The sequence below is a fragment of the Convolutriloba macropyga genome, chromosome 10 (assembly GCF_964194025.1).
Source record: "Convolutriloba macropyga chromosome 10, txConMacr16.3, whole genome shotgun sequence".
Lineage (NCBI taxonomy): Eukaryota > Metazoa > Xenacoelomorpha > Acoela > Convolutidae > Convolutriloba > Convolutriloba macropyga.
Window position 1 is genome coordinate 14,409,349 of NC_134477.1, and position 12,398 is coordinate 14,421,746.

Consider the following 12,398-nt stretch of genomic DNA (forward strand, 5'->3'; position numbering starts at 1 on the left):
CAATGTTTGTTTGCAATACAAAAAATTTATTAACATAACCGACTAACGTCGGGCGAATTGCTCTCAAACGACCGGCGGTCGGTTGTCAGCACCTAGCCACTGTTTAGTGAGGTTAGCTTTCGCTTGATTGAAGAGGCGTGAGGCTAGGGTAATAGACGATATTATCACGCCACATAACAGCCGCTGAAGTCAACAAAAGAGTTAAGGACAGAGAGAGAGAGAGAGAGAGAGAGAGAGTGCGAGGTAAAACGTGAGCGAGAAAGAGAAGGAAAGAAACGCCAACCAACACACACACACACACACACAGAGAAAGAGAGAGAGCTAGAAATTTTTTCAATGAGATTCTAGCCTTGTTAGTAACTAAATCATATAAAAAACTGAAAGTGCAAAATTCAGAAGAAAACTTTCCACATTTCGCAGTGACAAAAATGTTCAAAGAACATTTTTTGCCTCTGGATTGTTGTCATGTAACCCATCTGCAAGACTTAAAAAGCTTCGTTGGCCAGTATTAATCGTTAAACTCAAAAAAGGACTCAAAAACTGCAAATAAAATGACAAAAATTTCAAAAAAAAATTGAAAAAATCATAAGTTTTATTAGAAAATCGATGAAATTTGTGATATTAAAAAGTTTAAAACTATTCTATCGCAATAAAAATTGTTCAGTAACCTATTATCAAAGCCCATACGAGGTTTCTTGGGGCTGGAAGAACTTAGATAATGACAAATTTTGAAAAATTTGAAAAAAAAATTCAAGTTTTATCCAACAATTGCTAAAAATCGTGATGTTCAAATGTTGAAAAACATTCTATTACCACTAGAAACTATGCAGCAACGTTTTATCAAACCCTTCAGGAGGTTGTCTGAACCCTGAGGCTGAAAAACCTTGAATAATGAAAATATATGTCAAAAAATTTTTAAAAAATATAGCAATTTTTGTCAAAAAAATGCTAAAATTCGTGATGTTTAAATCTTGAAAATGATTCCATTACTTCTAGAAACTAAATAGTAACCTATTATTAAACCCTCGAGGAAGTTCCTTGGCTCTTGAGGCTGGATAAACCTAAAAAACGACAAAAACTTTCAAAAACATTGAAAAAATTTGCAAAATTTATCAAAAAAATGCAAAAAATTCGCAGTGTTGAACTGTTGAAACCATTCTATTACCACTAGAAACTATTCAATAACCTATTATCAAATCCTAGAGTGGATTCCTTGACACCTAGGGCTGCTAGGGCTGAAAAAACTTGAAAAACTGACAAAAATTTTCAAAAATCTTGAAAAAAATTGTGAAAATTAGTATAAATTTGCGTTTTTAGCTAGCGGTTGTTCGTCAGTAGCTAGCCACGGGTGGGGGAGGGTGCACGGGGGTGCCGATGGGGGTGGCGACAGTAGGGTGGGGGGTGGGGGCAACAGGGCGGTGGGGGGGCAATAGCGGGGGGGGGGTCAGCAGTGGGGGGGGGTGGGGGGGGGGGGGTCTTCAACCTCTAAGAACCGCTGTTTACACCATAAGTATAAGACTCCAAAACTGTTTGAGCTGAAACAGAGCTAAAAGGCTCTAAGAGCACTTAATGCCCGCTGGGCGCTACCTGTTTATCCCGTTTTTGAGGACGAAAAGTCAAAAGCGTCAGACGAAAAATTGGTCAAGCGAAAAATCGCATAAAAAAAAGACCAACAGGACTAATATAATTGCTACAAACTTCGTTTGAGAGCAATTAATAACATAGCCGTGAACAACGAACCACTAGCGAGAAAGCGAACTTTTGTTCAAAGACCGTTTTCTCACTCTACTTCAAAATTAGAGCAAAAAATTTCACGCCGCAAAACCACTCGCGTTTTCGCTCCACTTCCTGTTTCGGCGTGACCAAAATCACTACTCCAATTTGACTTCAAAAATCATAGAAATGTGTGAAGAGTGAACAGATTTTAAAACATAGCTGGCAGATTGCCAGAAAACAGCCGCAATAGATTCGTAGATCGGCAGTCTAAAAAAAACAGTAAAAAAGACAGAAGGCTGATCTGTTATATTTTGAGTAAAAATCTGTATAAGTTACTGCTGCCTCTATTAGCTGATCTCAAATAACCTTCATTTGAAAGGACACACACCCATTTCACCTTATCTCTTTCATTAAAGTAAATAAAAGTCAATTTTAAAGTTAGGAAGTCATTTTTGAGAGTGAGGTAAGTCAAGTGTGACCAAAAATTTAATCACGCGCATGAACAAAAAACTCGCTCCACTAAGAGCGAAAAATGACGTCACACATGCAATTCAGTTGAAATTGCATGAACGAATGAACAAAAAGTGGCTGTGACGTCATATGGTCGTAACAAAAATCATGACGACGAAATAAAAAAACATAGCAGGAAAAGTCCTGACGTACAATTCAAAGAATTTTCATTGACTAAACAGAAAACCTAGACGTAGAATGGACTATGAGTGAATTGAGAAAACCATTTTAAACAATCAGATCAAAAAATTAGAAAAAAAAAACAAAAAATCAATGTCAAAAAACCACTAGCGAGAAACGAAAATTTAATTCAAACAAAAAACTAGGCCTAGAATGAGCTGTGAATGGATTGGGAAACCCATTTAGAAAAAAATTCGATCCAAAAATTCGAAAAAACAGTAAAAAATCAGAGTGAAATTGCCGCATGTGAACAAAAAACCACTACCGAGAAACCGAATTTTTGTTCAAACACCATTTTCGCACTCTACTTTAAAATTAGAGAGAAAAAAATTCACGCCGCAAAACCACTCGCTTTTTCGCTCCATTTCCTGTTTCGGCGTGACCAAAATCACTACTCCAATTTGACTTCAAAAATCATGAAAATGTGTGAACAGATCTTAAAAAGACAGCGCCCCAATACAATTCAAATTCTTTGAATTGTAAAAAACCAAGAGAAGGCCAATAATAGCCCCAGCTATCGCTGTTCGGCTATTAAAAAAGACAGCGCCCCAATACAATTCAAATTATTTGAATTGTAAAAAAAACCAAGAGCACCGCAATATCGCTCCACACAGCCTAACAGCTTCGCAGCTATAAAAATATTACAGAATTCACGTTTTTTGACAAACTTACAACCAATCCGTTCACAGTTCCCACTTCCTCCCTTATGGTGAACACATCAAGCAGTGCCTGGGTGGGATGCTCGCCGGTGCCATCACCTGCATTGATCACTGGTCTGCCTCGGGAGAACTTCGAGGAGTGGGTGACTGCATTGACCTCCGGGTGCCGCATCACAACCACATCAGCGTATCCACTCATCACGCTAACCTAATAAATAGGAGCCAATAAATACTTCTTCTAAGAAAAATAAGCTGTTATTTGTCAAGTTGCCCAGAACTAAAGAACTGCCTGGCTAACAACAAAGAATACTTTAGTACTAAAGATCTTCAAGGATCACTATACCCTACGAGAATCTTCTAATAATCTTCGATCTTCTAACCATCTATCTAACAGCAACACCCCGTAATTGTGGACTACTACGTTAGTTGTAACATAACATGGTTCAATGGTTTCCAATAGTTAATAATAATAAACAGCGAATTCGCTCATAACTGTTGTTTCATATTCTGAGTGATCAAAATTTATCTTACTCCAGTGTTACATATGAAATTATTTCGCAAAGACTGCTTGCATTTATTGTTCCGACCCACTTTAGTGGGGGAGGAATTATATACTCAAATGGGTTTTTTTTTGTTCAGTCAAATTTGGCCGATCGATATAATCATCGTAGTGAGTTGTGAGTGGTATCATTAAAAAGCCCTTCCAGCGTAGAACATGGAAATTAAAAGATTTTTTCAATTTTTGCTTTTTATAGGGAATTATCGAGGTTTAAATTTTTGTGAATATGTGACGTAATTCAGCTGTATTTATTCACATTTTCTGTAATTTTGACCTAATTTTCGTCAATTTTGCTTAAATTTGGTTCAAATTTTTTTACTGCAGTGTTATTGATTTTATCTCTAAAGATAGAGAAGGGGTTGCTGAATCTTCGATCAGAGTTTTTTGGCTAAAATTTTTGCTAAATTTTTCAAATTTCGACTTTTTTCGTGAACAAATTTGCTTTTTTAGCCCCATCATTCTAAATTTGCTGTAAGTAGATACCTTAAAACTGCTGCCGTGTTCTTTTTAAGCTGACAAACAAGCTAGTTCTATACCTGCTGGGTTCCAGAGTCTTCTGGAATTATTGTTTCGCCAGTTTTTATCAAATTAAAACTCGATAATTACACAAAATGCATTTTTATTTTTGACAATCTGTAAAATTTTGTTGAAAAAATGATCTGTTTCGCAACCATTTGAACAAATGAGTATTTTGTTCGATTGCGCAGCAAAATCTGGGCTGATCTTTATCTCGTCATGGATCCTAACAAAAAAAAGCTTTTCTAGATTTTAATGGGGCGCGACTTTTTTTTCAAAATATTTCCGCTATGAAAAGGTTTTTATGTCAACTATTTTTTGATTACAAGAAAATCAGATCAAGGCTTAATGAATGACAGATACTATTTAAAAAAAGGAGCAACGAGATTATATTACGGTTACAGAATAAGCTCAAGGTTTTTGTCGTTCTGACCAATTGTTTTCAAAAAAAAATTTCCATTTTTTTTCTTGAATTTTGCTTTCAGTTGTTATATTTTTGTGGTTAAATAGCTTTTTGTCCCCATCCAAACATCCACTTATTTTTAGGAGTTATAAATGAATCTAGACAAACCATTTAGTTGTTATCTAATATCTGTTTTAACTTGAATATAATTGTTTTAAGAAAATATCGGTTAATTTTTGAGATTAGCCACTATTTTTTATTGTATTTCTCTCATCTTCGGTTGCAGACTCAGAAAAAACAAGCAGAAACAGATTTCTTGTTGGTCATAAATTGGTGTTCGTAATGGTTTTATGTTCAATTAATGGTATCTTTCTTTTTATACAACGCGCTTTCAAGTTTTTAATTTTTGAGCGTAAATCCACATTTTATAGTTCATTTTGTTGCCTTGTAAAATTATCATAATAGTGGCAAGTCCAACTGAGGGAAATTATAGAGAACGCACGTCGTTGGGAAAAAAACGTTTATGGATATGGTAATTGTTTTAGTTATATATTTTATGCTTTTTGGACTGAGACACAGTTATCTCGCAAAATTTAAATGGACTTTTTTGTTTTTGCCTGTTTGTTTATTTTGTTGTTGTACGCCATATACCAGATTACGATAGGTCTCAACTGCTTCCCCACGATGTATAATTCAACCTAGTTAAATATTTCAGTTTATAGCTGTTTGTTTTAATGGCATTAAAAATGAATGAAGAAAACCATTTTTTTTACAACTGTATATTTTTGCTTCCATTTTCGTAACATGTAATTCAATCTCACAAATTAAAAATCTCAATTGCTTTTGTTGATTCATACATTTTTTGCGCTGTGTTATACGTTGTGAATTATGGCTTCGACTATTGATTTCACAAAAAAGTTTTCGAGATTTCTAAACTGTTAAATTTTTGGGTTTCTTTTTGTTCATATCTTCTCTAGTCCTTTTATAAGGAAAGCTCATTGATGTTAAAATGAAACAAAAGTGACACTTTACGGTTCATACAGGTATGATCTTATAATTATAGTGCCTTCAATAGTGATCTCGAAAAGTTTTGGCTTCCTTATATATTTGTTATTTTGTAGGGTCGTGACTTAGTCTCATTATTTACAGGCCGATTTGGCATCCGGAGTATCACAATCTAATTCATCGCTGACTGTTGAGTTTCTAAGTGAGTTATAAATTTTGAAAAAAAAGTTCAAAAATATTTGGTTTTTGAGCTTCGTCATTTTTTTAAAACGTTTTTCGGTTGATTTGTAGCTCAGTCTCTGTAAACACAGGTCGCAACACGTTCCCAGTGAACAGTATTTTGATATCTATGACAGTTTTGGCTTCAAACTCTTGTTTCTCGTCTTTGTTACTACTGTTACTACGAGATTTCATAAAATATTTGAGATCTTTTTTATATTTGTATGTTTTGTAGGATTTTTGTTTTCTTTTAATTGATAACATTAATCGTAGGCTCTATTGGCTTTGTAATTTCTCGCAAACAAACCTTGGATAATGGGATGTCTTAATTGCTTCCTGTGGAGATATAATTGAACATTTTAGTAATTTCAGTTGATATCTAATGACCTTAAAAACGGTAAAATAATTGTTTTCAAAACTTGAAACGTATTTTTGAACTTCGCACCTCGTTGCTCTTTTTGATCGACCTTTTAACCAGTCGCATTGAGGACAGTTCTCCTATCTTTCTAATGAAGTATAGGTCACATCGTTTCGTTTAGGTTTTATCTGATGCGAGTTTGATTTTATGACTTTATTTATTATAGCCACCGATTTTTGGTCGCGAATAATGTTTGTTGTTTGATATTTATTATTGTCCTTTCTAGTTGTCCTATTTACAACAACGTTCATCGGCCCTCTAGGGTGGCATTATTGTTTTCCATTGGTTGCTTATTGAATGATATGTATGTTGTTGAAGGTTTTCTAACTCGTAATCATTTGATAGCCAATTAAGTCAAGAATGTGGATGAGCGGGGTCGGAACCTTATGTGCGTACGAACATTACCGAGACGCCTTGTTCACCTATATTCTGCATTTTGTCTATAATTGATGTTTATTACCTAAGAATAAAAGCAAATTACTAATAACTGTACCCAAAGTCTTCTATAATCAGGATTTGAAACTTGCGCCTTCTTTTCAAAAAAAATCTACTGAAGATTTTAAAGATTGCAAAATTTTGGTAAAATGGGGCCACTGCTGGCGTCTTCAACACAAAACTAAGCAATTTTATAGGCGTAAAGAAAGACCAAAATAGGACTTAAAGTGTTTGATCAAGAACATCGACTAATTAATGACGATAGCTCACCGTGTCAACGAGTGACTCGCCCTTCTGGTGAGAGCTGTACTTCTCGCTCAGTTCGATTACGTGACCACCCAGTCTCTGGAAGGCACAGGAGAAGGAGCAGGATGTCCTAGTGGAGGCCTCGTAGAAAAGTGAGGCCATTACTCTTCCCCTCATGACGTCGGTCAGATCCCTCTTCTGGGCCACTTGCATGCGGAACATGTGAGCCAATTCAAACAGGTGATGCAACTGAAACAAAATTGACAAAGTTTTGATTAAATTCCTTAAACACAACCGATTAACGTAGTGCGAATTTCTCTCAAACGACCGGCGAGCTGTTGGCTTCGGTAGTGGCCGGCTGGGGCTTAGGGATGGTAGCATTAGGGGGGTGTTAGCGGAGTGGGTGGAGGGGGGAGTCAAGCGATGGGGGGGGGGGGGGGGAGGGTAAGGCTATGGGAAAGCTGGACGAGAGGGGTCCATATGTTGCAGTACAATATTCACAACCACCGCAATAATGTCGTTTTTAAATGGAATCAAGGAGTATAATCACCTCAACAAAGTCGTTAAACTGCTTCTAATGTACTGGACATTCGAATGGCATATTAAGAAATTCTCTAAGATGTCATAAAAAGTTGAGCGTATTATTCGATTATTATGTATTGCTAGCGTCTTTTTTCATATATAAAACCACTCTCTTAATAGATATTTCCAGCGCCAGTAGCTCTAAACAATAATATCTGCAAAGCATTAACTTCTTTCCACTTCGCCTTAGAGCTTGAGTTACGATATTTAGTGCTTTAGTCCACCAAAAGCATCCCACAGTCGATTTTAATTCACTTCTTGGGCGAATTTAGTAGCTGTAGTTTAGTAACCGCATTCTAGATTTTGCGCAATCAGATATTTCACATTCAGATAAAAATTAAGGAAATTTCAAGCATCGCAGCTGTAGCTTTCAATGCTAGCCAGCAGCGTTTACAATATGAAACTAACTATTTGTCTGGAGAACTGTGACACAGTCAACACATGCTGTCCTCTAATGTCATACTGCAGAGGAATCACGAATTGTGACTGCTGTTGATGATACAGAGAAACAGTTGATCCAATAATCCCAGTCATCTGATTAGTCGGGGTTGTTGCTCCCCCTGTAGCAGTCTGTTGATGCAAGGGGAAGGCAACAGGGGTTCCATGAGTTGATTGGTGGATAAACTTCTTAGCTGGTGAGTGTAAACTTGCGTTAGGCACTTCATTTTGAGGTAAAGTCAGTTGCAGGCCATCTGAAATGAAAACATGCACATTACAGACACAGTTTGTTTTAAATTTTGCAATTGAAACCTGGTTTATACAGTTTTTTAGTTTCTTAAACAGTGCCGTACAAAGATACAACAGGGTTCCGAAGGTGCATCACATTTAACTTTTAAGCCTTTAAATAATCAGTGAGCTGATAGAATTCTCGTAGAATCAGAAGATTTCTGAAGATATTGCCATTAACGATTCAGAAAAAAAACCCTCCAGACATTAATAGACTCGCGTGCGATGGAATGCAGATAAAAACGCACACAGATCGGAGATGGTGAATCGGCGATTCATCCCATAAAACCTATTCAGAAAATGAGTCAAATTTTAAATATGATACAAAATATTTGAAAAATCAAGTTGCGAATTTATTGGTCTTAAAAAAGTTAACACTAACCTTTAATGGCATTAACTTTTGGTTTAAACGTTATTTCGAGAGTGAGGTCAGAAATTTATAGTAAAATCTAATCAAGCATTGCGGTTACAAATTCGTAGCTAACAAGTGTGTACCAAATGACGGCCCGCACGTAAAAGGAGTTGAAGAGCATCAAAAAATATGCAAAGTTGCTGTTTGAAGGTTTGTGGCGTGAAAAAATCAGAGGGAAAAAATCATGCTCCAATTCAAAGAATTTTCTCGCAAAAAACTAAATCTCGGAATTGATAGAAATGTACTTTTGAAACAAGTTAGAAAAGAAAAAATGTTGCCGGCAGATTGCCAGAAAATAGACGCCGTTGACGCGCTTGACGCACACCGAGAGGGATTGAAACAGAAAAAGATAAACAAAAAAAAGATAAATTGGCCGAATTTTTTTTTGTTTCTTTTTTCAGTGTCAAAAAGTGTTATAATTTGGCGTTTCAGCTAGCAAACACTCTAATGATAACTTCGATAACTTAATTCTCAACGACTTAATGACCGGGCTTTATCGGCTTATCCCGTCTCTTTTGCTATTGATCTTTTGACCTTGACAGTATTCACTACATTGCGTAATTGAATTGAATGCATGAAAGAAATTAAAATCCACTTAGTTGAAACAGTGAGTGAAGTAAGTCAGAAGTCAAACGTGAAAATCATGACTTATGTAAAACGAAACACGTGATCAAAGGGTAAAGCGAATTAGAAAAAGGAGAGCACCTAAGTAATAGCCGTTGAGGGACTGACGGCGGCTATTAAAAACTAAAATCAAAACAGAAAATCTGTGGCGAATGAAAAAAATCACAATTGAGAAAATGAATTCTAATTCGAACAACGTTTTCTCTGTCTACTTTAAAAAACTTGCGTAAAAATGCCTCACTGCAAAACTACTTATCACACTTCCTGCTTAGGCAAGATCAAAAATACTACTCCAATTTGACTTCGGGAATCCTCAAAAGGAAGAAGATCTTAAAAAAACATAGCCGGCAGATTGCCGGAAAATAGCCACGATAGACGCTTGTGGCGTTACATGATTTTAAATTACTATAGAAATAAAATAGACAGATCGACCACCAGTCCTTTAATAGACCACTAGACTGTTTGGGTTAGCTTCGGACTGTCACTTTATGAGACACATAAGCTCTAAGGAGAAAGCCCTAATAGGGCTTTTCAAAATTAGGATCTTTTCAGTTTGTGCCCCCTCAGCTTAGTGGGCGCATATTATTTGCACCCCCCAGATGCACGTGCAATATTTGGGGGGGGGGGGCACAAACGGAAAAGATCCCAAAATTAATATTCGAAATCAAAGACTCAAGACTCCAATATTCAAGAATTAGGGCATATGTTTGGCACTACTTAGATGCACACTATTGACCTTTAATAAGTAAATGTTCATAAAATTTAAAGTTTTATAAGTGAGCTCAGAAATCTTTTTTTTTGAGTGAGGTAAGTCATTAAGTCAATTCCAAGAACTCACGGTAAGACGAAACAAAAATCTGTTAGACGAAGTAAAACAACATAGCAGGACAAGTCCTGAAATACAATCCAAGTAATTGAATATAAAACAGACCTAATGAACCTGAACAGCAGATCAATTGAACAATTCCAGCCAACAAGACAAAATCTCAAAAGTTGAGAAACTAAAAGAATCAAACAAACTAACCAAAAAAATGATCATTGCTAAAACCCTTGAAGCTTTTAACTTTAAAGCCATATATGACTCATTTCAAAATACTCATTAACTCACGGAAAAACATTGAAAGAGATGAATCTGCCACTAAAAGTAGATAAACTGGACAAATATGACAAATGCATCAAGAAACGAGAGAAAATTTAAATTAAATTTCCAAAAATAGGGCTAAAAAAGTCAACATTTTTTTTTGACTCTGGAGTTCTGTTTTGTGAACCGTCTACAACATTTAAAAAGTTTCGTTGGCCAGTAAAGATAGTTAAACTAAGAGAATGACAAAAAAAAAAATCGAAAAATTTGAAAACAATCGAAAATTTTAAATTGCAGGCTTTATTTAAAAAATTCCCTACATTTGCAATAATAAAAAATTGGAAACTATTTTATTGCCCCTAGAAACTATGTAGTAACATGCTATCAAACCCTATAGAAGGTTCCCTGGCCACTGAATAAAAATTTCAAAAATTTAAAAAAATTGCATTTTTAGCAGAAAATTGGTAAAAGATATTGAAATGTTGAATACCATTCCATGGCCAAAAAATATTTTCAGTAACCTGTTAGCAAAGCTTAGATGAGGCTTCTTGCCCCCTGGGGCTCGAAAATTTGAATGATGACAATAAATGTCAGAAAATTTGAAAAATAAGTTTGATATAAAAAAATTGGTAAAATTCACGAAGTTAAATTGTATAAAACCACTTCATTACCACTAGAAACTATGCAATAACCTATCATTAAACCCCAGAGGAGATTTTTTGACATCGAAGTCTGAAATAACTCAAAAATGACAAACATTTTCAAACAACTTGAAAAAGTTAGTATAAATTACCGTGTTTATGTTTGAGTAGCAATAGATATAGCGCGTAAAGTGGCCGTAAAAAGCAATTACGTCTTGCAAAGGACCTTTATCAACTTTAATAAACCTCAATTTCAGACTGGTCTAACAAAAAATACAAAAAATTTCATTATTTTAGGCCCAAAAACTCCCAAAAATGACCTTTTAACCATGAATTACGCCCTTCCCAGTAGCTTCAACACTCTGAGTACTCGAGGGACTATTAAACGCGGGCCTCTAAGGAAACTTGATGCCCGCTGAGCTTTACCTGTTTATCGCGTTTTGAAAGCTCAAAGTCATGAAAACAGGTGTGAAAACATCTTACAAAAAAAAAGACAGAGCACCAATACAATCCAAATCTTGGATTGTAAAAATTTATGAGCGCTATAATAGCCGCCTAGAATTGAGGACGCGGTTATTAAACAGTACTCCAATAAAATTCAAAATTTGTGAGTTGGAAAAAAAACAAGTAGAGCATATAGCTCACGCAGTTTGCATCTTCGTATCTTCGTACTTACAAAAACAGATTTTCGGATACAAAGTTGTCGTCTGCAAGATGAACTTAAGTGTCGTTTCGATGAAATCTCTAGGAGAACTGCACTGCAACTTAATGCCCTCAGGGTTGTCATTTTTTTCTCAAGATGAAATTACAATAGAAAATTTTGCCAGTAACTTTGGCCAACTAGGCAACAGCAGCTAAATGGGTCTGCTTCTTTTTACCTCGATTCATTTAACCCCACATATCACAGCCCCATATCGTTCAACCCCTCCATTTTCATCCTCCCAATTAGCAGCCCACACTGCAGGCACTTTTTGTCATAATCAAGCGGATTAACCCCAAGTTTGGTTGTGATAGTTTCACATCAAGTTCCACCGGCCAATAAGTCATGGCCAAATGATTGCTCTACTGATTTGATAGCCCTTATTTTATAAAAAAGATTAAAATCGAGATGAAATGATAGAGAGGTAAACAAGAGGGGCTAAAATAATAGGGGGATAAATAAAAAAAGGGATGAAGAAAAGGACACCAGCTAAATTTCACATTTTAGCCCACCCCCTCCTCCAGCTTGTAGTCAGATAAACTATACCCCCCTCATAATGGTAAAATTACCATAATGAGGTCTATAGTTTCAGGGGTCGCTATAATGAGAAAGACCCAAGAGACTTTCTAGTAAACTGTTCGACAATGCCGAGCAGTTCAAGATTAGTTTAAATTTAAAATTCAATACTATGATCCGTTACCAAGGGTGACAGAAAAAAGTGAAATAGAAAGGGTTTTAGATCTTAACATGGCCCATTCTAATCATA

General features: G+C 35.8%; 1 protein-coding gene across 1 annotated transcript in view; it reads right to left on the reverse strand.

Annotated features, from left to right (window-relative positions):
- LOC142347932 (multifunctional protein CAD-like) overlaps nucleotides 1-12,398 on the reverse strand; it is a 155,846-nt gene that overhangs the window by 15,330 nt on the left and 128,118 nt on the right. The window contains exons 27-29 of the mRNA XM_075399097.1: nucleotides 7,857-8,140; nucleotides 6,891-7,115; nucleotides 3,079-3,273 (exon numbers count right to left, since the gene is read on the reverse strand). Coding sequence (XP_075255212.1) covers nucleotides 3,079-3,273; nucleotides 6,891-7,115; nucleotides 7,857-8,140 — 704 coding nt within the window. The remainder of the gene's footprint in view (nucleotides 1-3,078; nucleotides 3,274-6,890; nucleotides 7,116-7,856; nucleotides 8,141-12,398) is intronic.